Source organism: Pteropus medius, unplaced genomic scaffold (genome assembly GCF_902729225.1).
Source record: "Pteropus medius unplaced genomic scaffold, Ma_sr-lr_union100, whole genome shotgun sequence".
NCBI lineage: Eukaryota > Metazoa > Chordata > Mammalia > Chiroptera > Pteropodidae > Pteropus > Pteropus medius.
Genome location: NW_024353517.1, coordinates 9,010,920 through 9,038,205, shown reverse-complemented (window position 1 = coordinate 9,038,205; position 27,286 = coordinate 9,010,920). Strand labels below are relative to the sequence as shown.

The 27,286-nt window shown below is 42.0% G+C and overlaps 1 protein-coding gene across 11 annotated transcripts in view; it reads left to right on the top strand.

Moving 5' to 3' along the window:
• The first annotated feature begins 1,647 nt into the window (after positions 1 to 1,647).
• MB21D2 (Mab-21 domain containing 2) overlaps positions 1,648 to 27,286 on the top strand; it is a 98,629-nt gene continuing 72,990 nt past the window's right edge. For 2 of the 11 annotated variants that reach the window (XM_039850867.1, XM_039850865.1), the window contains exons 1-2: positions 2,111 to 2,251; positions 4,057 to 4,168. In XM_039850867.1, the coding sequence (XP_039706801.1) occupies positions 4,159 to 4,168 (10 nt within the window). In that variant the 5' untranslated portion in view covers positions 2,111 to 2,251; positions 4,057 to 4,158. The other 9 variants (XM_039850870.1, XM_039850866.1, XM_039850862.1 and 6 more) reach the window with 8 other exon arrangements.

Below are 27,286 nucleotides of genomic sequence, written 5' to 3'. Positions count from 1 at the left end.
AATGTTAATACCCTCTCAGACGAGAAGTCAGGGCAGCATAGCAAACCTGCAAAAGCCAGAAGATTAAAATAGCTACCTCATCAGTCCACCAGCATTTATCTGGGCATGTATTCTTTATTTTTAATAGAGTGAGAAGGTTTGTTTCAAAAGAAACTGAAAGCAAAATAAATTAACTGGTTATGCCAAAGTTCTTCACTCATTATTTGATTCAACAAACATTGAGGACCCTTATGTAGAGCTAAATGCTGTGGGAAAAAGTTTATAAAAACAACAGTAGCAGCTAACATTTAATTAAGTACTTATTGTGTCAGGCATTGCATTAAGCGCTTAACCCATTTTATCTCATGTAACCCTTAAAAAGATCTATGAGATAGAAATTATTATCATTTCCATTTTATAGGGGAAAGCATGGACTACTGTTAGTATTCTTGGCCATGAGAACCTAGGTGAGAAAATGAAAAGGTCCTGCCTAAACCAGAGACTGTAGGATGGAGAACAGATGGATTTGGAGAATTACCTCTGTTTCTAAGAATCAACAAGCCTCCTAAGTGTTTGAGTCGAAAACTTCACAAACACTGAAAACACCTCTGAGGTCCTATTCTGGCTAAAGCATCAGTCTCCAACATTTTTGGCACTGAGGACTGCTGCTCCTATGAGAATCTAATGCCTGATAATCTGAGATGGAGCTGAGGCAGTGATGCTAACGCTGGGGAGCAGCTGCAAATACAGATGAAGTTTCTTGTCCCTGGCTGGCAGCTCATCTTCTGCTGTGCCTCTGGTTCATAACAGGCCACTAACTGGTACTGGTTGGTGGCCTGGGGGTTTGGGGAGCTCTGGTCTAAAGGACCATGACTTAGGTGGAAGATGCTTGTCAAATAAATAACTAACCTGTCGGAACCATGTCTTTTGGTTTCTCACTGTCCACCCAGATTCTGGCACTCTGCCTGGCAAATAGTGGGTGCTCAAAAATTATGTTTGTTTAGGGAGTGAATTTTCACCTCTTCATCGGAACCTAGGGCAAGTCATTCTGTTACCCCTTTCTCACAACCACACCTACACTTTAGTTTCTCTAGCTTTGTGTTGGAACAGGCTGAATCTTATTGACTCATTGCATGTTAAGTTGAATAAGCTGTTATCCAGGAAAATTAATTACCTAGTGCAAAGGTAGGGATATTTAGTAGCTAATTCTCATTATGTGTCTACATGGGGGCAGTGTGGGCACTTTTTTTTTTTGGATACGCTTAATCCTATCATGTTTGGCAATCTATGCAGAATAGGGCAGAAGACTGGTTTCATAATCCTTAAGGCAGGTTCCTTCACCATCTAAAAGCATTGGGGTTCTTGAGATGAAAACGCTCCCAAACAGATGTCCTCGTCCAGGACACCGCCCTTAAAATTGGAGGAAGACTCCCCTCTCCTTGAATGCGCTTGGCAAGCCCTGCTCGCCTCCCCCCTCCCGCCCCCCACCTCGCCAAGGGGGTGGAGGTAGGGAAAGAGTAGGTCCACACCTCGCACGTCTGCCCAAGCACAGACTGGCAAGTGGCACAGGCGCGCAGACCTCTGTCATTTATTTATTTATTTTTCCACTGGGTACGCTATCCCTTTAAATGGGGACGCTGGTGCTGGCTCCGTAACACGGGAGCCGGCAGCTTGTTGATTTCAGAGCTGGTGAATTTCACATTGTTTCCACTTCACTTTCCTCGCTCCGAGGGAGGCTCCGGTTGGCGCTACGGCCGCTGTCGCCTCTGCCAGCGAGGGCCAGGGGAGGGCAAGGACCTGCGGCACCGGGGCCGGCGTGGGGCCGCAGGAAAGGGTGTCGGGGCCACACAAGCACCCTCGCTGCAGTCCAGCTCCTTCCGAAGCCGGGACGCCTGGAGCGCACGGAGCTGGGACCGCCCGCCCAGACGCCCGCCCGCCAGCCCGCCCACGGGCCGGGGCCGAAGCCAGGGAGCCCGCGAGGGGAGGAGGCCCAGGGGGGCGGGGTGGGGGGCGGGGGTGGGTGCCGCCGCCGCCGCGGAGCTGCTCCTCGGCGCGTTTTGCATGAAGATGGCGGCTCCCACCGCCAGCAAGGCAGCCTCCCTGGGCTGTAACAACAAGCCTGCGTTCCCGGAGCTGGATTTCAGGTCTGGAGCGCGGGTGGAGGAATTGAACAAACTCATCCAAGAATTCACGAAGCACGACCAGCGGGAATACGACGACCAGAGAGCGCTGGAGATTCACACAGCCAAGGATTTCATCTTTTCCATGCTGGGTAAGGAGGGAAAAGGGGGAGGTGTTCGTGTGTGTGTGTGTGTCTGTGTGTGTCTGTGTGTCTGTGTCTGTCATGGGAAGCGGGGTCGAGGACCCGATCCACCTTCTCGCACTCTTTTTTTCTTCTTGGTTTCCTTCCCGGAGCCGGGTGCCTGGAGTATAACCCATCTCTGTTCCGCCTCTTCTCTTCCTACGGCGCAAGCCGAGCTGCCTTATCTCCCCTCCTTACTATACTTTACGCCGGGTCCCTTTCCCCCGCAGTTCGCTGGCTCTTTTGTTAATTTCTCACCGGCCGGGGCTGGAAGGCAGGTGCAGTGTTCGTGGTGAAACATCTCAGTGTTGGGGTCGAGGGAAGCCCTTGGAAGCACCGAGGTCCGGGTGAGACCCGGCGGCGCCTTTCAATCAAGAGATTTGGCTCCAGAGGCTCGGACCTGCGCCTTCCCAGCGCAGTCTCGGGTCCTTTCCTGAGCTTGGGGCGCGGAGATAGCTTGGGGCTCTGGCTCCGCGCCCGAGCGACAAGTTGCTTCTCTAGTCTTGCGGCGCGGCGCTGTCATGCCGAGCCCCCGGTGGCCAAACTTGTTGGGTGTTCCCTAGTAACCCGCTGAAGTAGGCTGGGCGCCCGGAGTTCTTGCAACTTTGATTTGCAAATCGACTTCCCTTTAAAGCGGTCGGAAGCATTTCCGGTGCTTCCCCAGGGTTCTGGCGGAGCTCGGAATTCTTAATTCCCAGCTGGAAAATGACCGAGCTCACAGCTCTGACTCCCTGGAGTGCGCCGGCCCCCTCCTCTTTGTGTACTGTCCTTGCGCTCGCCTGAGATCGGAATCTGGGAGACTTCCTGGGTTAGAAATGTGCCGCCCACTCCTACCCCACAGCCCGGCACCTACAGGTTCTTAAACTGATTGTTGAGTGGAGTGTAAAAGAAAATATTGAAGCCTGGCCTGGGAGACCGGATCCCTCCTCAGGTGTCCCGTCGTTCGGATTATTGCTACTGTGGTACAGTGAGTGTCTGCTACTGGGAGCCTGCCTTGCAGCTTGCGTCTCCACCAGTGCAACCCTGGCCCGCATGCAGGAGGTGGCCGGGCGGTTAACATTCCGCAGAACTGGGAGCTCGAGAGTAGCGCTGCCCCACCGCGTAATCTCTGTGCACTGTGCATCCTCAGCTGATTTCCCAGGTAGTGGAAAATTTGACCAAGAAAGGTCTTTGACCATAGAGGAAAACAGAGCTTTTGCCCTTCTCTTGCCATCTACTTGGATTTCAGCCGGCTGCCTGTTGTTGCTGCTGGTTCTGTCGTAGGGCATCTTTCCCTCTCGGTTTTCTTCCTTCCCCTAACCCAACTGCATGTGCGTGCGCGTGCGTGTGTGTGTGTGTGTGTGTGTGTGTGTGTGGGAGGGCGGGGGGGCAGGTCTGTGTGGTGGTAATACAAACTGAACGTGTGGCGTCTCATAGTAGTAATGCTTTGAAGTTGGATGAAGCATGTTAAAACTTGGGGCCGGATTTTACCTATTGCTCCACACTCCCCAAGTGTATTCTAGATCATGTATGGGGTTGAAAAGCTCTCCGTTGAGATATTCGACCATTCAGCTCTTTAGATGATTTTTTTTTTTTTAAACAACTCCCCAACCTGGTGGGAGTGGACTTCCACAGGGTAGTTTACAAGCTTACAATGATACCAGATCTGAAAACCAGCATAGTGATTTTCAAGAGGGTGGGGTCACACGAGAAAAGGTTCAGGACAGTTATTTAAGTTGCTTAATGATGGCCTTTCTTTTTGACATAAATGGTGGAAGTCTGTCGTGTTGTTACAGCCCCTGCATCAGTTCCGGTGTCTCCTGCCATAGGTGGTTCAGTAGAAAAAGATGCTGGGTCACCATCAGTCAGGATAGGCATGGAACAGAAAATAGGAGGGTATGAGGAGTGGTAAGTTTAAATGTATACCTCATCATGAACTGTGCTAACTCCCACAGCTGATGCACTGATTTAGCAAAGCCTTTACACAGATATGAAGAGTGACTTATTTACAAGTATGTTTAATGTCATGAATGGCATTGTTTTCTCAGGTAAACTAAATTCTTTTCTATAACATACATCGGCCTAATTCTGACTGATGTTCCTTTTTACCCAACTGACCTTGCAGAGAAGTCTTTCTTGCCCCCTGGGAATGTGATAGTTCCACCTGCAGGAGAGAAAAATCAGGAGTGTCATTTAAGCCTCTTGCCCCTCTGGACACTAGAAGGCAGATGGTGAAATGAGCTTGCCTGTGTATTGTGCTGCATTCATTTGTGAGTTCCTTGCTTTTCCTTAATGAGGTGCTGGCTGCTCTAGACAAGTGAAGGTTTAGAGACAGCAAGGGTCCCTGTGTGGATTTACTCCTTCTAAAGCGGATTTTAGCTTGGCTTAAAAAACAAAATCTCTTTTTGTGCATTTTGTTTCATTTGCCACAGCCTTGAGTCTTTCATGAATATGCGAATGAGGTGTCTTAATTGATCCTCAGTTTGTTAAGGGGTCACTGGAGTGGCACCAGGCTTTTATTTCTGGGAGTTATGGGGGGTGAGTCCTCTTGGCTTTGTTCTGCCTCTGAGATATACCTGAGGACTGTCAACAGCTTAAAAATATTGTCCCCTCACACAGATAGAAATGGCAGAGCAGTTTGGTGCAAGCCTCTTTAATGAAGCCGTGGATAACGCTACCTTTGTTTTTAGGCAGTTGGGAGAAAGCAGCCACTTTCTAAATAAGACTATTGGCCCCCCAGCTTCCCAGACCCTTTTTATTTTTGTCTAGTTGAGAGGTAACTATCTGTAGAAGAGCCAAGTGGGAGTAGACTGTTGTCATAGTCAGTGACTTGTCAGCACCAAGAAACTCCACTGTTCTATCAAAACTGAGTTTTACATAGGCTGTGGAGTTGATCTGAGCCTGAGGTGTTCACTGTGGTCTCCATGGCCTGTCCTGACATTCTCTGTTTGCAAGAGATTCTGACTGAGACAGATGTTATCTGGAATCATCTAGACTCCTTATTTCTCTATGCCTTGGTCTTTTAGGAAAATGATTGCTGTTATTATCTGGTTAATATTTGAGAGCCCAGACTGTATGAGGGACTGTGCATAATAAATACCATTTATCAAAATTCGTGGAAATTGCCATTAATGTTTTAATAATATTTGGTATTTGCATAATGTCTTTGCCAGCTCTTTTGTTATATTCATTCTCTGGTGAGGTTGGATGGAGACTGGTTGTATCCCCATTGAACAGATGCAGAACAGGAGGTATGCACAAGCTAGAGGAAGCAGCCAGGAGGAAGACAAGCAGTCACTTAGACTGCTTGCAGTCCAAATGGTCAGTACCATGGCATTGTTATTAGAGTAGCTATAATTTACTGGTTGAGTAACTATAAGTTACATCTCAATGCCAGGGACTTCACGCAAACTTAGGAGTAATGTTTTCCCATTACAAAGATGAAGATACTGAAATTTACTGGGTTAAGAATCATTGAGGTTTCTATGGCTAATAAATGGGAGAGATGTTGCTAAAACATACATTGGCCTGATTCTGACTGATGTTCTTCTTCTACTTGAGACTATTAATAATAGATGCATTAAGTCTTTGTTTAAAAAAAGTTACTGCCTCTTCTTTCAGGATTTTGTTTCTGATTTCAGCTATATAAGTAGTAGGGTGATCCAAGCAGCATCTGAGGTGATTTCTGGAGCAGTTGGAGTTCAAGTATTTTATTCCATAATGGAATCACTTGTTTGAATTTCTGGTTAAGAAAATGATGGCCATTATAATAAAATGTTAAAATCTGTACCAAAATCTGCTGGTTGAGTGGTCTTAGTGTTTCATTTACTAAATATGAATAACAGTAATGCATCATTTCAGAATTATGTGTGATTGTGAGGTTACTTTGTAAACTGAAAGGGAATGTATACATGATTTTATTATTTACTTAAAGAAATGGTCATTATTAAGAAATCTAGTGAACTTAAACTGAAATTACATATTGGTATTGGAAAAAACTGACAGAGTATGATTAGAGGCAGCCTAGGAGAATATAGGCTGTGGCTATAGAGGACATTATTAATTCTAACATGCATTGCCATTTGTTTAGCTCATACTGTGTGTTGGCCATTATGCTGGCTACTTTGCATAAATCCATTAGTTCACGTAATTTTCTTCCAACAACTTTGTAAGAATAAATACCATCATGCTTATATTGGAGATGAAGTGGGTGGTATTATTCCCTTTTTAAGGTAAAACACTGAGGCTCAAAGAGGTCAAGTACTTATGCCAAGATCATACAGAATTTGAATTTGAACCCAGGTGTATCTGACTCAAAAGCTCACGTTTCTTTCACTGTACTAGCAATCAGCTTCCATCGCTCTTGGGTCAGGCAACCAACAGGCCTCACTCCCTAGGGAATGCTACACTCAGTTGCCCGCTTCGCCTGTAGAAGCAGGGATGGTTTCTCTTTAACTATCTCTATCTTCCTTTCCCTCTCTTACTTTCATGCATTCAATAAATATTTACTGACTGTTATATTGCTTGCAAGTAGTATGCAGGGTCCTAAGGACAAAATAGTGAACCAAATTCATATGGGCCTTTGGAGACCCTTCCCTCTTCTCCTCTGCCCACCAACTCTAGGAAAATAGTTTTGCTGGCTCTAGTCTCTTTTTAGGCCATAAATACCACATAGACACTTCAAAGTTCTAAACTTATGGTCTGGCGCTTCTGAGTGCTGCCAGACCTACTATACTTTTAGACACTTTCTATATATCTTCAGAGTAGGTTATTTCGAAACCCTGTCTTTGCAATGTATGAATGCCACTTTTATCTTAATACTTTCATCCAGCATTATTTATTGAGGGAATTTACTGTGAATCATTGCTTTGTGGGCCTCCAAGTCTTGGTGAGTTCCTTAGAGTTCAAATTGCTAATGTGCTGTATCTGTATAATGGACAAGATCATCTCCAAAGTCTGTTTTAGCTCTGAAAATATTATGTATCTAGGATAGAGAGGTCCCTCCAACATTTATTTTTGCTGCTGGTTCGGGTTGATTTCAGTTCTCCTCCATGGTTCTGGGCAGTTGCTGCCATTTATCCTTGACAGAAGAGCCCTGGACTTGTGATGATCCCGGGTCTTCCTGTGATGTCCTTGTTGTGTCGCACATTGGATAATGCATTGCTCTAGATTAGACTGGGACCCTTTTGTAGTCACAGAAATGTGAGATTTTCTCTTGTCAAACTGAGAACTTGTCATTTAATGTTAGCTCTTTAGACTCTCCTGGAGATTTTTAACAATTCGAAATCTCTGGTCCCATTTCAGACCTATTGAATCAGAATCCCTAGAGATCTCCAAACTGGCTGCTCAGCACTCTGACATCCTGTCCTGTGTTAGGCCTGATGTTGTGCATTCCCCATTCAGTAGAGCTGCTTCTAGCACAATGAGCGTGATCCCAGTTGACTTTTGAGACTAGAACCAGGCTGCTGAGCCTAATGAGCAGATACGTAAGCTGGCTCCTGAAACTGGAACCTTCCATCTGAGACAGAGGCAGGGAGGTATAATGATTGAGATGATTAGAGTGTACTCAATCGGCAGTTGTAATAGGGCTTTTTATCATTGTACCTTTTAATCATAACCGTAACCCTTTGAAGAACTATGAGGAACCATAGGATTGGAAAAATACAAGAATATCCTAAGTTTATAGCAAGTAAGTTGCATAGCTGGGACAGACTAATGCAAACCCTTCTTTTTAACAATGACACTGGTATTCTGCCCTCATAAGTGGTAGAGGAGACCTGGATTCTAGCCCTGACAATTCCTGTTATTCGCTATGTGACATTGGGCAAGTCACTTAACAGACTCGGAGCCTCAATGTCTGAATATGTAATTTGGGGCTAATAATTACAGTCATGTGTGACTTAACAATGAGAATCTGTTCTGAGAAATACATTGGGTGATTTTGTCATGCAAATATCATAGAGTGTACTTAACAAGGAATCTAGATGGTTTTATGGTAGAGCCTGTTGCTTCAAACCTGTATGTCATGTTATTGTATTAAATACTATAGGGAATTGTATCAATAATATTTGTGTATTTAAACATAGAAAAGTTATAGTAAAAATAAAGGATAGAAAATGGTATGCCTGTATATGGCACTTACCATAAATGGAGTTTGCAGGACTGGAAGTTGCCTTGGGTGATTTAGTAGTGAATGACTGTGAAGGCCTGGGACAACATCGTACGCTACTGTAGCCTTTATGAATGCCATACACCAGCATTACCACGAACACGTGAGTAATGCATTGTACTACCAAGTTATGACATCACTAGATGATAGGAATTTTTATTTTGTTATAACTTTATGAGACCACCATGATATATGTGATCCATTGTTAGCTGAAATGTCCTTATGCGTGTGGTGCATGACCTCGTGCATTCAGGCGCATTAAATTATGAATCTGAAAAATTGTGTGCAATACAAAAGAAGGACATTTCTGAGTTCAGGTAGCAGCTCTGTGTAGTTTTGTACTGTGTGGTATATGTATTACCCTGAATAAGTCTCCTAACTTCTTTTGGGACTCTTTTTACCCATTTTCTAAGTATAGAAAATACAAGCATTCCCAAATTATAATTACAATGATATTTGATGTACATTTTTCTAGACTTCTATGTTTATATACATGCTTACACCCACTCATACTTACAAACGTGTGCAGTTTTACATAACAGTATTTGTATTGAATATGTCTTTTTTGGGGGTAAATTTATCAATGTACTGTCATATACCACACATTTAAAAAGAAGCTGTAACTTGAAACCTATGGAAAGATGTTCTCTTAGCTTCTTTCATTCCTCTTTTATTCCAAAAGAAGATATTTTTCTAAAACTTAGACCACATTCAGTGATTTAATAATTGGGAGCAATGAACCTTCCTATCGGTGACTTCTGAGGGTTTTACCTGCCTTTCAGTGCTATCTCCTATCTGTGTCTTTGCACGGTTACATAACGCTACCCATATTTCTCACTTTCTTCCTTTGCTTAGACTATTTTCTCTATCAAGATTTCTTACTCTGGGTCAATGGAAACAACATGGAGTCTGTGAACTTGAATGGGAAAAAGAAATACATCTTAATTTTTATTAACCTCTAACTGAAATGTAGTATTTCCTTCCATAAAAAAGGTAACAAACCATAGTAGTGTTAGCAGTATCTCTGTTTTTTGCTTTTGTTGCCAACAGAAATCACATATTTTCATTTCACATTACAGTTGTTATAGATATCTCAAGAACCATTTATTGCTGCTTTGAAATTATGGTAGATTTTAGACTTGCTGCTAGATTTTTTTAAATGAATTAGTAAAGAATCACATATGGTACTCTATCACAGATTTATTTTTTTAATGCATTTTGTGTTTCAATACTAATTTTCTTTGAAGTCCTTTGTAATTTTATCATATTCATTTAAATCTTTTTTATTTTTATTTTTTATTTATTTATTTTTTGCAGGGGTTCATAGGCTTTTCCAGCCTGTCAAGACATCTATGTCACAGAGGCAGTTAAGAGTCTCAGCCTCTAAAGACAGCATTCTGACACCTTTACCTCAAATGTCACTTGACTCATGAAGCGTTCCTGTATCTCTCCAAGGAGGAAAAATTTACCTTTCCTCCATGTTTTCCTAACATCTGGTCCCCTTTATATCCCTTAGCACATTCTTTCCTATACTGTAGGTTAAAGAATCCCTGGCTTGTTTATCTTTGCAGCATCCATTGGAGTCATGTACATGGTAAGACTTGGTTCACTTTACAAGAGTACTTCTGTGTGAAGCTTCTTATTTCAGGCTCTGTTTAAAGAATGAGAACTTTATGACATTGTCTCTGATTTTCCCTTTCCTTTAAGCCATGCTATGTCATCTTTTCTGGAGTCGAGATAATCTTGATCTGATCTCCTTATGTGATAGGGGAGTTTTATCTGGATTCCAAGAATAACACCCTTAAGACTTACTGTAGGGCAATTTAAGAAATGTCCCAAGTGATTGCTGCAGTTTGTTGGCTGAGAGCAGCATACAGTGACTTGTGGAATGTCCCCTTTCTTATAGACACTGACTTTTCTTCCATGGCATCTAGGATACTTGTGGACCACTTACATGCCTACACTTGGGGCCTTCCTTACAGAGTGCAGAGAAAGGGTAAGTCATCTTTCCCATGGAGGTGTTCCCTGTGCTTATCAGTCAACCTCCAAGTGTTCGGATGCTTACTCTGGAATCCAAATTGTAGCAATTCTTTATTAGTATAAACTACTATTATTTGCCATCAGTAGTAATAACTCACCTTTGTATAGTGCTTTATAGATTATAGTACATATTCGCAACTGGTATGGTATGGTATTCTTTGGACAGGCCTTTTAGAAAGGTTGTGTGGGAACTATTAACCCCCATTTACAGATGGGAATAGTGCTGAGAGTCTGGAAAGTGATGTGACTTAGTCGGAGGTTACAGAATAAGTTGTAGAACAGGACTCAACCCAGATCTTGAGTGTCTTCTGCTACAGCACGGGCTGCAAGGAGCTTGCGGGCTTTTTTACCCTCTGACATCTTTCATGGATCGCTGGAGTGAGACAATATTTCCAGGTAAGGCAAGAGTAGCAGCTTTCATTCCTCTCTGGGCTTTTCTACCCTCTCCCTGAACCTAGGTATATAGCAGCTGAGGCTGGCTGAGAGTGGAATGGGTAAGTACATGCCCTGTAGGTATGCATTCTCCTCATCTAGTTGTCAGGCCCTGCCCAACTGGTTCTTAGGGTCTGTGACAGTGTTCACAATGGACCTGAGTAAGTACTTGCTAGCTGAGTGATTTCTTTAAGGACAGTTTATAATTATGCCATTATGTGAGGCCTTGTCTCGGGAAATAGCTATCTGTTTTTTGTCCACCATGAGCGCCTTTTCACGAATTCCCTCTGTACAAGATAAAGAGACATAACTAGGGCCAGTGCTGCTATGAATAAAGTTGGCATGGGGAGCTGTCGTTCAGTTTGTTTAGTTTTTATATTTTTTTCTTCAGTGCAAGAAGACTTGATTACTATTTGTGAATTGAGTTCAGTCAATAGTGGGATTTGGCGTAAGTCTTGTTTAGGTTTTTGTTCTAACAACTATTTCAATATCTACAATGTGCATAGAATGGTGTTAAGCATTCACTCATTAATTCATAAGTTCATTCAGCATATGCTGTAGTGCCTATCACGTACTAGTGTAATTACCGTGCTGCAATTACAGTATCCGTGCACGAAGTGGTGAATAATAAAAGCAAGGTCACTACGTCTGTGGGACTTATGTCCTCTGAGAGATTCAACAAGATTTAAGCACACAACTAAATAGGGACTCGTGCTATAAAAATAAAACACAGAATATTATGATTGAGGGTAACTGGGTAGGATAGAGTGAAGAGTGGTATAGAAGTCCTCTCTAAAGCAGAGACATTTGAAGTGGAAGGATAATAAGGACCTGGCCATCTGAAGACTTGATGGAAGAGTATTCTTGGTAGCCAGAACAGCAAAGGCAAAGGCTCTGAAAGCAGCTTCGAATGCTGCTTAAATGATCACAAGTCTGATTTGGCCTCTACAAGGAGGAATGATCTGTGTTCAGATGAGGCCTAAGGTGGAAGGAATGGGCCGCCTGTCTTGGAATGTAGTGACCTTGCAGGTGGATGTTTTCCAGGTGGGGCCACCCTTTGGCTTGGCTCTCGTTCATAGCATTCAGGGGTTGGTGAGGAGGGAAGCAGTGTAGAAAGCTTGGGTTACAGGTTCTCAAAAGGCCCTTTATAGTCATGGAATTCTCTGATTTCACCTGATAGCCCTAGTCTAGAAACAGTGAGTTCTGCGTTAGATGATTTATGGGTCAAATAGCAGTTTTCATGGGACAATAATAAGCCTTTTATGTAGTCCTCCACAGTTTAGAAAATACTTTCATATGTGTAACCTAATTTTGACTTCTCAAAACAATCATGTGGAGTAGCTATTATTATTCTGTTTTAATATAGGAAGAAACCAATGGTCAGGAGAAGTCAAGTCATTCAAGGTACCAAAGGGTTGAGGAGGGATCAAACTCAAGTCCTCTAAAAGTCACCTGAAATTCTTTGTGTTAACGCTAATTTTAAGAACCTTCTTTCCTACCCACTGACCCTGTCCCAGGGTATGGAAGAAGGAGGCTTTCTGGTCCAGAGAGAGACACCGAGGATCAGTAGGAAGAACCAAGCCAATAAACTGCAAGCCTGCACGTGCCTGTTATTGGTATTGCAAGCACTTTTTTAGGCTGCTTCAAGATCACCCTTTTAGCAGCCACAGCTGTTCTTATTAGCAGCTGCTTGTGAGGCTTATGATTAATAAAGGAAACTCAACAGTTCATTTTTTCAACTGTGCCCTTGGTGTGCACAGCCTGCTTTCTTACAAACTATGTTCCCGATTGGGAACAACACAATCCTACTGGCATTGGTGCTTGAGGGGCTCATAGTCCTGTTGTGAGGAAGAGTGATCCATCTAGGTAGGAACTGGTCAACCAAAGGCCCACCAAGGACTAGACGACAAGGAAAATGAGTGTGGTGGGCAGCTCAGTAATGCCAACTGGTGTCAGAATCAGAGACACCAGTGGGTGGGGGGTGCACTGGGGAGTGAGATCACCTTTTACTTCTCTCTTCTAAAAGGGGCCACTGCTCTTCAGCTCCTGCCAGTTGTTGTTCTACTGCAGTGCTTCTCCATCTTTACTGTGCACCAGGCTCCTCGTTAACCGAGATTGACAGCCCCACTCCTAGAGTTTCTGATTTGGTAGATCTGAGATCCAGCCCCAATAATTGTATTTCTAAGTCTCCAGGTGATGCAGCTGCTGCTCGTTAGAGACCACATTTTAAGAACTGCTCAAAAGGGCCAGGGCTGATAGTACTTTGGATATTTTAAGAGACCTGATGAATCTGGATGTTTATGTAAAATCTACAGATTTTTAAATATTGAGAATAAAATAAAATATTACAGGAACATAATGTTGTTTAAAACTGCAGGTCACACAGAACACTGTGGCTGCTGGTGAATCATCTCTGCTACGAATGCTTTCAGGGCAACCCTTGAGCTGTCTGGTCTGGAAACTGAGGCCCAGAGAGGGGCAGTAGTTCATAAAGATACAGCTAGTTTTGGAGCAGAGGCCTGACTAGAACTCAGGTTTCTGTCTACCTGCCAAGCGTGTGTGTGTGTGTGTGTGTGTGTGTGTGTGTGTGTGTGTGTGTTTTGGTGGTAGTCCTAGCATACCATCTCTCAAATATTCCCTTTAAATAGAAAAACTACATAATTTTGAAAATACCAATAACTACACTAAATTAATGTTTACTGTGTTCCAGGCCCAGTTCTAAGCACTTTATACTTTATGTATATGAACTGATTTAATCCTAATAACCATATGAGGAAGGATTATTCTCCCCATTCTTATTTACCGATGAGAAATCAAAAGCACAGACAGATTACGTAATTTGTCCAAAGTCACAAAGCTACTGGTAGAGTGAGGAGTTGAACAAGAAAGTCTAGGTTCAGGTGGAAAATGGCAAATAACTATGAACCTTTTTTATTTTAATCTCCAAACAGAAAAACACAAAAAAACGTTTCCCCCTGCAAAATGGAAATCATTGCTGGAATACTTTAATTTTAATACTACTAGGAAACTTGGAAATTAGGTAGCCAGAGCTGATAGACCTTGGATGTTTTAAGAGACCCAATGAATCTGGATGTTTATGTAAAATCTCCAGATTTTTAAATATTGAGAATAAAAGCAAATGTTAAAGGAACATAATGTGGTTCAAAACTGCATAATGTGGATTAAAGCTGCAGCTACTGTGGTTAGAAGGCCTCCATTTTACAGAAATGGAAACTGAGGCCCAGAAAGAAAAGGAGACTTGATCATCCTGAACACTGATTTTACTTTTGGGCAGAGTTGAGGTTAGGTTAATATCCAGCAAGTGACTGCTTCCTGAGAAATCTGTACCTGAGACTGTCCATTTAATGGAGTTGGCTCCCAGGGAGGTGTGCCTGGGTTTGAAGTGATGGGGAGTCACTGAGAGAGGGCTGTGCTTCAAGACAGGGAACAATTCCCCGGCGCTAGAGCCACCTTGTATAGTTTAAAGTTCTCTTGATTGTTATTAGATGAAGGATGCTAAATAAATAACCCCATAGGCACCGTGTTTCTGGTCTGTCTTGTTTGCTTTTGTCATTTAGTTGTTCTTGTCTCTCCCTCTCTGCTTGCTTTCTTGTGAAGTGTGTCCTTTTCTCCTACCCATGGTGTTCCACAGCTTTGAGTATCATAAATATTTTCATCCCTGAACAACCTGTTTAATAAGGGAGGAGGATGCCGGGTGGACTGCTGCCTGTGGGTGGGAGGAGCTGAATCTCTGCGGGCTAGTAAGCCTCTGGGACCCGAGGGAGAATCAGCACTACCTTCCCTCCCTGCTGCTGGTCTGAGAGCTCAGAGGCTGAGGATTTAGAGCATTATAATACGATCTTCAGCATTATTGAGGAATGAAGCCAGTGGGGATCTCCCTGAGATTAGTTCCTATACCCCATCATTTCACCTGTGGGGAAACAACCTTGTGGTGGATAGTGACTTGCTCAGAGTCCAACTGGTGGTGGTGATGATAATGATGATCTTGGGAATCTCTTTCCCACTGTTTGCCAGGTGCTGTTATAAGTGCTTTAGAATTATTAACTCATTTAATCCTCACAGCCATCCTGTGATAAGGGTGTTTTTACCATCTCTGCTTTACAGATAAGAAAACTACAGCAGTTAAGTCATTTGCTCAAACTGGTGATAGAGGCTAGATTCAAACCGAGGCCGCCCCATCCTTCCCTTGTTGCCCTTTGCCAAAACATGGGTGCTATCACAATGCCAGGCCCTGTGTTGGTTGCTGGCATATAAACAATAGGTGGTGCTAAACCTTGAGGGGGATGATGGAAGTGAGGGCATAGTGGGCAGTGTGGAAAAGATGGTGCTTTTACTTTCCTTGAAGCCAGAGTCTCTTCATTCTGTCATTTGGCCTTCTTTGGCAGCCCCCAGAGTAAACATTCTTTTGATGATTACAGTTTATATTTATTAAAAGTCCTTTGTAGGAAATCTCATCCACTGTCTCCTCATTTTGAAAGTAAGAAGGTATATGTCCTAGCTAAGTGATTGATTTGAGGCTATATAAAGGTCAGTTGGGCCCTTGATGCTAAGTAAATTAGGACAGTCTTATGAAAGCATAGACATTTTCCTTTTTCTCCCCCCACCCCCAAGTGGGTTTCATTCCAGATTTAGAATGTTTAATTAGGACATAGTTAATATAGTCTATCATTGTGGGGAGAATGGGGAACAGATTTTTTTTCAGTGAAAGGCAGATGCCAAGTATACTCTTAAGAAAGTTACTTTGAAATCAGAATTTATAAATCGAACTGGGTTAACAAAGGGATTTGCCCCTTTGGTGCTGCGACTACTTTTGAAAAGTGAATATTTATTTGTTAAATAACCCTTTCCAGTTGCCTTGCTTTGTCGGGGCAGATGTTTGTATGTTGACTTGTCTTAAAGCAATGAAGCACATGGGCATCGTGCTATGAAATCAGTCATTGGGGTGAAATAACTTCTTGAGATCTTAGTGCTCATGATTCAGAGGTTTGAAACTAGAATCTTCAGAGAAACCTCATTCGCAACCTACTTACGCATGGTTTTCCTGCAATAAAATATCAGTGGGAATGGAAACATCCTGGAATGGCGAACACATCTGGACAATGTAGAAACTCATGGGAGAGAATTTTATAATCTCTGGTTCTTGGAGAACAGGATTGATGATAAATGATTTTACTAAGTATCTTTCTGTCATTCAAGACCAACCGACCCCTGTTTCTGTCTCCTGGATCCCGTTTTCTCTTTTGGCTCAGCCACCTCTTCTGGGGATTATTCCTGTGCCCTTCATCTGCCATATCTCCTTTAATACTGGTTTCTTCCTAAACATTCACGCATGCATTCTCCATACATTCTTTCAACAGACACCTTGGAGAACCTTTATGCAACATGCCCTCAGTAGATGTACATTGGGGGAACAAAGCATTTTGTTTATATAAGTCTTAGGAGGAGATGGACAATGAAAAAAAAAATGTACCGATTATGATCAATGCCCTGAAGGAAAACCAGAGCAAAAGAGAACACAGTGCCCTGGTCTGTCATTCTTTATCCAGGTTGACACTGTGGGCCATTCTCTCCTGAACTTTCCTCCCCTGGCTTCTATGGCAACATGCTCTTCCTGGTTTTCTCCTCTTTCTCAATCTCCATTTAAAGGACAGACTTGTATTCTTTCGTTTAGCCCTTGATGACTGCTTCTGTCTCTTCTCTCCGCACACTTTCTCCAATTTTATAGCAACATCTCTGCTGCTCCCTCCCAAGCCTGTGTGCCAGTCCTCTTGACTGCCTCTATGACAGTTCCACTTGGATGACCCAAAACCTGCTCTTCCTCATTCAGCCACACCACCACGCACCAGAGTGCCCAAGACAAATTTTGCAGTCATTCTGAACTCTCCCCTCGTCCTCCTGTCCTAACCGAAAAGGAACTGAGGCCTGTCAACTCTGCCTCTTTCTTTAGACTCTGTTTTCTTCTCCCCAGTGCCATTGTCACCATCCAAGCCTGAGCTACGTACCATCTGTTTCCTGGATTACTGCAATCATTTTACTGGGTTTTCTGCTTCTGATCTTGCATCTTTTCAGTCCATTCTCCATGCTGAATCCTTTTTTAAACATGCCTGAACCCTTCAAGGGCAGCCTATTATTATTAAGAAGTTTAAACTCCTTAGCATACTTTACTTTGGAGACTCAGCAATTCCTGCTCACATTCTGGCTTCATCTCCTGCCACCGCTTCAGTTTTATCATATATTTCTTGCACACCTACTCTGATATAGGTTTTATGTGACATTGCAGTCTCTCTAAAGTAAAAACCCATAATGGTCTGCACATGGTTATCAGGCCTCAGTGCTGTCTCCTATGGCCTCTCTAGCCTCATCTCAAACCTCAGATGCCTTCACTTTCTTGGTTTCAGCCACACTGGACTTTGGGTGCTTTGGAAATACCACATCCCCGCCCACTGAGGCCCTGTGCTGGAATCCCCCATCCCTCCTACCACATGCCTACAACTTGTTAATTTCTGCTTACCCTTAAGATCTCAGCTCAGTCACATCAACACTTCTTATGGAATCCTTTCAGGCTAGCACAGAACAGGCCCAGTTCTCCCAAACTGGCGTTCTAGCTTCACAGGTTTCTTAGTTGCACTGATCGTGAGCTTGTAATTATTTGTAATTGATGTCCGACATTTCCCATTGCCGTAAAAACTCAATGATAGCCTATCATATATCTTTGTCTTTTGTACTTGCCTGAAACATAAATATCAATAAATATTTGGGAGGGGCTCAAGAAATATTGCTGGCATTGTTGGCTATTTACTTCTTGAACTTAACAGTTAGGCGGTATACACTTCATGATGAGTTCATGATGACGGCCATGTGTGTACTGATTTTTAGATATGTACCTTGGTGTATTTAGGGAGTTTCTCTTCCTTTCCTAGTCTCCCACATCTCTGCAGCATATAATCATGGAATTATAAAAATGAGAACTTTAGAAATGATCTATTCCAATTATTGCCAATCTTTTCTAAATGAGGATTTTTTTAATGAAAAAAATTATGAGGATTCAAATGATAGTGGTTATATTATCACTATCAGTTCTTTGGGGAAAATGAGTAGTTGTAGAAAGCTATTATGAATTTAGTTAATCGTGTAAATTACTTAAAATTTTTTCATAATAACATCTACATGTATTTGAAAAATAGTATGTATGCATACTTAGTGGGCATATGCATTTATAGCGTCAATAACTCCATGAGCCTTGAGTCTCTCAGTTAGGAAATAGCCATTTGGTCTAGTTCTTTATGTTGCAGTTGTACCAGATTTGGGACTGGTTACCTGTGAGCTTGATTTCCTCTGTATATGATCGATTTGACCAGCGTGGTGTTTTAAAAAATTTAGAGCATACATTTAAAAGATGGGAGATTTTTCACAAAAGCAGATTTCCAACTTGAAAAATTAGGAGGATCAGGCCTTATTTCCTCTATGGCCAGAATCACCTGGTCCTGAACAGCAGCTGCCTCCTTTAGAAGTACCACACTTCCTTTAGTTTACTACAGTCCTCACTTACCTCTATTGCTCCGTAGCAAGTTGTTGGTGGAATGAGAACTCAAAATCTAGTGACTGCACCCCTAAGACAATGAGGCCTTCTGTCCATCTCTTCCGAGGCTTATGAGCAGAAAGAGCCATGGGCAGGAGTCAAGGAACTTTCTCGTTACTGACCAGCTTGATGACCTTGAAAAAGCTATATAACTTCTCTGAGCCTCAGTTTTGTCATTTGTCACTAACTTAAAAATATGTCTGGGACCCTACAGGGTTGTTTGGTCCACGGAGAGAAAATTATTTAGTATAATGGAGAACATAGAACATGTTCATTAATATTGCCCCATCTTCCCTTTTCCTGTCTTTTCTGTCTGTCTCTCATGGAGGAATTTATTGTTTATTGTTGCACCTCGATGTTTATTTTAGAAATACAAGAACTGAGGTATTGGTTCTCCCTTTGCTTTTTCTCCCCCACCATTTCTTACCTATCTTGTCTAGAGGTAGTCTACTCTCATCTCATGAACTCTGTTCCTGCTGGGGGTCCTACAGCCATAATAAGCTCCTGCAGTGACGCTCAGGAAACCTCACAGTTGAACTCCGAATATCACAGAATTGTAGCTGTATTATTGCCTGTTGAGATACTCAGTAAGTGGCCAACTGTGGTGTTGCAAAAATCCACGAAATGCTAAAAGGGCACCAGCCTAGCACAGAAGATTTTGTTTCCAGTGGCAATGTCCTTGTAGGCAAAATTTGTGGTTCTGTGTTAAATTTCATTGCTTGAGAGGAACAATACCAGTGCTTTTGTCCTTTTGAATCTGGAAGGGAGGGCAGGCGTCAGTGCCACAAATAGGAAATCCATAGGGATGTCTGTCTCAGATGACAGGAAGCAGGGTGGTGTAGTGGGAAGAAAAAATGTGACGTTTTGACTTTGGAGTCAAGCAGACCTATATCTGTAATGGGATAGTTGTATGACCTTGGGCAAACTATTCTTTCTGAGCCTGCTTCTTCATTAATATAACAGGGATAAAAAGATGTTTCATCTTTTAATTTTATACTGTCCCACTTTTTAAAGAGTTTTGAAGAGAAATCTAGCTTCATAGGGGTTTTTTGAGGATTAAATTAATGCATGTGTAGTATGTTAAATGAGCAACATGGTACACACAACTGTCCTCTCCCATGTTTTTGCTGAAAATCCTTTTTTATCTCATCTAAATAGGAGTAGTAGGTCAGCCTGTGAACAGAGAAGTAGCATAAAGTTGTCTGAATAAGGGTGTAGTGTGATTCTTTGTGCAAACATTTGGCTCAACATTTTCTTGAGTAGCTAGAATGGCACTCCTAGCAAATTTTTTTGTTTGTAAGTAAATGAAAGCTAGATTTTCCCAGGAAACTAAAAATTTCTTCTACCCTGTTTCTCAGACATTTTAAAAAGTGTAGGATTGACCAAGCAGGCTTACCCAGTCACTCTGTAAAACCAGCCCAAGGTGCCTTTGGGAGGGGAGCAGAGCACCCCTCACTCCACAGTGATGGACTGCTTGGATTGAAAACCTCATCTCTAGCTGGATTAAAGTAATCAAAATAAAGCCAAGGTTTTAAACCTGATGTTTACACTAATAAGTTTCACTTAGAAGAGAAGGAGGTAATTTAAGGGAGACCTGACTTGGAGGTGATTGAAGTGTATGTTCGGGTGTGGGAGACTGTGGAATTCCCACTCAAATGTCAGCGTATAGAGTTTAAGATTACAGCAATTCTTTTAAGATTTTAGGTTGGGCTGGAGATTGGGCACCTGCTGGTGATATGAAGATGGGCCCTGGACCAGAAGTAAAGGTATCAGAGGAGACTTCTGCTCCTCCAGGTCCCTTGAAAAGTAGAGGCCATGAAGAGTTCCCTCTCCCACCCACCACCCAGTTTTTTTCATTTCCTGCTTCTAAAGGACTCTGTGACCTGCGGGTTGTGTTACCTTTTTGTGTTGCAAAAAGATGTGAAAAAACAAAACAAAACTGAGGAGTCTTTCCCTTGAGGGATGGCTGCCCTGTGAAATGGGTGCGCCTCTAGTCAGAATGCTTTTTTTCTGTTGCTCAGGTGGGAGACAGGGGTATTGGGTGGTGGGTGGGGAGGAGAGAGGGCTTCTCAAAGAATGGAAGGGTGGCGCTTCATCTCCCATTTTAGGAATAGAAGTGGAAGGTGTACTAACTCTGAAAAAAAATTAGACTGTACCTTGTGGACCATGGACAAATGTTAAGAAGACTGGCCCTTGGGTTCGTTGCTCCAATTACCTGTTGCCTCTCTGTTGTGATGAGAGGTAGAGATCTCCCACGTGAAAAATGCCCTGCACTTATCTTCAGACGGGCAGGTAGAAGGCTGGGCAAAAACACTGGGGGAGACCATGCTGTACTCGGAAACCAGCTGGGGAGAGAAGGGCCTGGGCATGGAGAATGCCTGGGCTGGGTCCCAAGAGGTTGTCAGTGGAGCCTGCCTCAACAAGGCAAAGAATTATTAAGGATGTTTTCCCAGGTCTTTCAGGAAATGGAATATTGCCTTATAATATGGTGTTTGAGACCATATTATGTCATCTTCAGCAAGTCACTTCCTCTCTGTAGCCTTCACTTTCCCCATCTATAAAATTAGGAAATTGGGCTGTCCTTCTAGTCAACCATTTTAGAATTACATAAATAGTCATCTCATTCTTAATCGATATCAAAACTTGCATCAAATTGGTATACTTTTGAAATTCCTGGGGTAGATGTACAGATTTGCTATGGTGGTTGGTTTGGGGCAGTTATCTTTTTCAAGGGGATATCTAGAGAGCAGTTTCTGTACTCATTTGAGGAAGTCATGGCATCATGTCACATGGTATAACACATGGGGAAGCCCAGATCCCCTCCTGTGGCTTTCAGAAAGATGACTCATTAAGCTCCAGGGGGAGTTTGGCCCTGGCTGGCAGGTTGGGAACCTGGGCCCTGTAGCTATTGGTGGCACAAAAGCTCAGGGCTGCCCTCTCATCTACTGTGGAAGGCACCAAGTAGGCCATGAGCAGTGTACCCTGAAGGTGACAGCCAAATACTTTTGTAGAAATTAAATAGGACACCAAATGGGAAATTCATCTTAATCTTCTTTAAATACTTACTGCTCATTTGCCAAGGTTCTAAGTAATACAATTTCAAAGGTCCAGAGGTGTCTAATGCAATTTTCTCCCCTCTGTACATAATTCTGTGCCCATCGTGTAACTGTATTAGAAATAGTAGGGTAATTACAGAGTTACTTTCTGCTTTTCAATTGCTGTAACATTTATAACATTAGCCCCGAGTCTGTCTGTATTGGCCATATTAATAAGCAATGATGGAAAATTAAAAAGAATTCAGTAGACTCCTAAATTAAGACTTTTCTGAGCCTTTCTCGCCAGCATTTATGTGCTACTACAGGCAGGCAGGCTGATATGTGGGGATGTTCTTTGGGTTAGATGTTCAGACTCAGTTTCTAAACCCTCATCTGTAAAATGGGGACAAAACTACCCAAACCACCAGTCAGCGGTGGATGTGAGGCCCAATGAGCCTGCTGGCTGTGGAAGCGGTGAGCAGAGAAGGTTGCTACCTCAGCAGCATTCCTGACATGTGGATGACAAGGAGCCGCTGCTTTGTCGTGTGCTTCTGGGTGGTCTTATGCATGTATTTCATGGAATAGAAATTTTATACTTCATGTGTAGGCTAACAATTGTTGTATTTGACACATTATAGTATAAAATTTGCTTTTACCCCAAAACTCTGTGAGGTAAGTGGTTTTGTTTTTCCCATCCTGTAAACCAAACAATTAAGGTGCAGATGGGTTAAGTAATATGCCTAAAATCAGATTACACTGTTCTGAAATAATTTGCTACAACTTTTGTCCGTATTCACAGCTTTCGGAGCTTTTCTTTTCTCATTTGTCACATTTTACATTGGGAAGGGCTTCGCATCCCCTCTGTAACAGGAACAATAGCTGATGCTTATTGAAGCTTGGTCTAAGCCAGCACATTGTACAGATAGGGAAAGTGAGGCACAGAGATGTTAAGCAGTTTGCTTAAGGTGACACAGCTAGGTGGCAGACCCATTCGGACTTTTTCTGTCCTACTGCTACTGATAAAAGCAGTAACATTCCTTGTCTGTGCACTAGGTGCAAGGCACTGTGTTAAATGATGCCCAGTCAGAACCTCATTTGTTGGCATGTTAGCCCTGTGAGGGAGGCTTGTGAACATGTCCTGCCAGTGGAAGCTCTGCCATCTCCACTCTCTCACAATCCGCTTGCAGATATCCCCCGCTTTGCTTTTCGCTTACCGGTTTGGAAACAGCAAAGGTCAGTGCCTCTTATGATGCTTTTCTTTCTCATATTGCATTCATTATTCTAGTCCAGCTATTATATATTGAGTGCCTGCAGCCTGAATTTAGCTTGCAGTCCTGTCATATTTGGCCCCGATTATATTAAAAACAAGCAAGCAATTGAATTAGATAACAACATCTAAGAATCCAGGCGACTATTAAAAAAATCTGGATTTATGGTTTCTCATGAAAAACCGTGACAATACGGGATCTACTTACTCACATACCGGCCTCAAACTCCCTTTAGACTGGAATGATTGTCAATTTTCCTCCATATCTTCTTTCTCCATTCCCTTCTTGACTACCTCACTCAGGTCCCTAGGAGTGTATACTCTTTGTAAGATAGAAAAATAAATAAATTTTGGTATGGAGAAGAAATTTAGAAGGTGTACATTGAATTAAAGTTGGTGGCTTAAGAAATAGACTTAGTTTGGAAAAAGAATATTAGCTGTTTGTGAAGTGACTTGTTCTCGCTGTACTTTTTGCACAGGTGGACGTATTAGGCTTAATCTGTTATGCAGGGGAAGAAGGGCTCTATCCCGCTACTTGAAGGTTTCTGACTTATCAAAAGTTAAAAGGTGACATACTTAGTCTGACTCTCAATAAAATTACTTTTATTGTACTACCCAGCATTGGAGAACATGAGGAAACAATATTTTCTTTAAAACCAATTGTAGATCTGATGGGTTAAAATATGAAAGCACTTTGTATATTATCGGGTATTGAACTAAGTTATTAGAGATGTTTTGAGAAGGTTATCATCACTTCATTTAAAGCTTATGACAGACTATTTAAATCTTTCCTCTCTGCCACTTCGTAGCTGGCTCGACAAACCACTTACCTTCTCTGAGCCTTTTCCAGGTAGTATATATAGATGTGGATGTTATCTCCCAGCACCCAGTACAGTGCCTGACATAGAGAAGGTGCTCAGTATTCGTGCTGGGTAAGTAAATAAAGAAACATGGGGATTTTTGAGGCCTTACTGAGTTAATGCACATAAAACATCTGGCAGTGTGTCAGCATGTTTTAGAAAGCTTGCAGTTTTTAGTTTAGCCTGTTTTCTAAAATTTTATCCTGGACACAGGCTGGGGGACCATCTATGCAAATGGATTACAGGAACTGAGGGCTGGCGTGTATGCTGGCAGGCAGGTGACGGGAGGTCACAGAGCTCCAGCTATGTGTAACACACTGTATGGATAGAAGCAAACTCACACAAGTGCCAGAGCTGCCCAGATGCTCTGAACCATGTCCTTCCTTACTCAGAGCATACTGTGGACAGATGATCAGGCAGGGGCAAGATGAGTTCAGTCATATGGAATTCTGGACTTGGAGATTGAAACTATTGGAAACAACACTCAGATCTAGAATAACCATTAGCATTCATCAGGCTCAGCATTTTCTTTTTACTAATGCTATGTAGAGATATGGAAAGAACAAAGAGCAAGGACTTTGGACTTGAACAGTCCTTGGTATGAATCCCTGCTTTGTCTTTTCCCATCTAACTGTTGATGTGACTCTTAGATTCCTTGACCCTCACGACAATTCATTGGCTGTTTGTGAGGCTTAGATTAAGTACAAAACATTCTCAACATGATGCCTAACATGTAGTTGGTACCTAGAAAAAATGACAGCCATCATTGTTACGGAAAGGAAGTGGAAGCCCAGAGGGATAGGAATGGATGGATGGTCAAAGGTACCAGCTGTGGTGTGTGGAGCTGGTGCTGACACCCCTGATGTGGCTGTGTGGAGGAGAGGGTGGATGTTGCAAGGAGAGGTGTGTATTTATTATGTCCAAGATCGAATTGCCTCTTTGAGGGAGTGAGCGAAAACAGCAGGTTTAGGAATATCAAGGCAGGACCTTATTTACCTATTTGAGATAAAATGGCTTTCCCAATTAACTTGGATAGGAAGCTTCCAGAGGAACTTTATACAAGTCAGAAGATATGTGTTTTGTATTAGAAATAAACCTTTGGTTTCATCTCCCCCCAAGTGCTGTTATTTTTCTCTGAGATAAACTGTTAAATGATGAAAATAACCTCTAAAAATACAACTTTGAGCATGTCACCATCATTCCCCCCCTCAAGACAATCTTTGAATTTTTATTATTAATAAAATTTTAAAATTGCCATTCTTTCTCCTTCTCCCCATTTCTTTGCTCAGACCTGATATTTAGGGACTTCTGAGAGGAATGCACCTCCTGTATCAGTAACCACCTGCCATGGGGAACGTGAGGGCAGCCATTATGACTTTATGTCAGTCTCACACCATATATCATTTTTGCTGAAATTCACTTGTTTTGAAGGTTTTTACAAGACAGCACAACCACTTGGCTTCATGGCTTTCAGAATTTATGAGTTTGCACTTTTGTGGTCAGACAGAGGCCTCGTATGCCAGTTGTTAACTTTATAGGTAAGGTTTTTTTTTTTTTTTTATTTTAATCATCGCTTATGAAACAAATTGCATGAGACTTTTTTAATACCTAGAAAATTATGCAGGAAGCTCAGGTTTACTTTTTGTCACAATGTCCCATCAGGTATTAAAAGCTAAGCCCACCACCCTCCAAAACCCAGGCTTCTTTTAAAGGACAAATACAAGCACTTTGTTTATATTGAATTTCCAAGATTCACTCAAACCGTCAATCGTGATTTCCCTAAATCTGTAAAGTTGAAAACACTAGGCAAATTTTCTTAGCTTTTTTTTTTTTTTTTTATTTCAGGTAGAAATTTTTCCTGGCCACTGTGAGCTGTGAAAATAGACTATCTGTACAACAGTGAGGCTTTTTGTTTGTTTTTGCACGTTACTGTTTAACAAACTGTTTTTACATATCTGATCCTTATACTTCTCCTGTGCCAGAGGCAAGAACATTCTTCACTTATTCCAACGAGATGTTTTTCCAGAAACACTGAAAAATGTCAAGAAAAGGTTGCTTTTGTTTCTGTGTATTCTGGGAATAAATGAAAATAAAAATAATTATTTTTCTATACAGTTTCAGAAATAGGATTAGGTATTTCTTATTTCTTGAGATCCACCCTTCACAGCGGAGACATTTCTGAAGTCCAAATGTTGGGTTCTTTGGGTTTCTTACTGACTAAACAGCATTTTTATTATTTTATTTTGTTAAACTGAGTGTCAACTCTAGATGTGGATGTTCGGGGTGTGAAGTTTTTCTATTGGAGGGTTTTGAACTGGATTTAATTTTAGGCATGGTAGAGTTATTTCTCATTGTGGATGAAAACCTTTATCATAATGTTTTAGGTTGCATACTCTGCAAATAATACGTGTTTTTTTCTTTTTTCTTTTTCTTTTTTCTTTGATCCTCCATTAAATATTTTGGGTGACAGCTTTGACTTGGGTGTGAGCCACCCTGGCATGCCTCTAGAAACTGTAGAGACATGTTTCTTTATCATCCTGTGATATTCTGTAGGGCAAGGGGCAGATAGGGCCAGTAAGGCCTGACCCTGTGTAGGTAGGTATCTTGTAGACTGCAGCCTCAAGGAAATGCTACTGGGGCTAAGACAACAGGACTAAAATAAATATATATATATATATATATATATTATATATAAATATTAAGTATCAAGCACAAAATTAGACATTCAGAGTCAAAAAAATCTCTCAGAATTAGAAATTAGAAATTAGAAATTCATTGATTCCCTTCTCCAGGGAGCTCTAACAGTCTCTGCATTCCAGCCATTCCAAGCTTCTCACCCATCTAGGTTCTCACATGCTTCTGTGCCTTCATTCGTATTTTTATTTCTTCATGTATTATAAGTACTTGTATTTCAAGGCCTAGACTGAAAATCATTTTACTGGAGTCCTCCATAATCCATTTGTCAGAAGGATTCCCTCCGTGTGCTCTAACAGAATTAATAAGCGGGTGTGGATATGTGTATGTGTGTCTATCTAATAAATATATTTTCATTTTCCTGCTGGTGACTTTTCCACAGGACTCTATGTTTGTTGAAGGCAGGGACTGTGTGTGTTTCTTCTGAATCCCTGTCTGCAAGTCCCTGTGTGAAAGGTGAGGGAGGGACCAGGTCTTATCTATTCCTCTAGATTTTAGATAGCTCGGACCTAGAGTTCACAGGGCAGAGGGTGTAGTGCCTTCTCTGCATCACTCCATGTTGAGAGAAGCAAGAATTAACATTTTAGGAAAAATATTTGCAAAGAGGAGAGGGATTTAGAAGCTTATAATTAGATTTCAAAAGACAATGAGTGAAGACAAAGCATTTTAAGTGAAATAATTAATATAAACCGCTTAGTGCTTGCCTAGCACTTAGCAACTCTCAAGGAATGGGAGCTGTAAGATCATATGGTAATGGCTTAATCACATACTGGACTGGCTAAAGGAGAGAATCCTGAGTTATAATCACTGCCCTCTGGGCATGGCTAGTCTCACAGATAATGGAGGGGTCTCTAAGGACTTGGTCAGGTCCACCTGATGACCATAAAACATTAGAGGAACTAATTGTATTTTGCGGACAAGATTTTTTA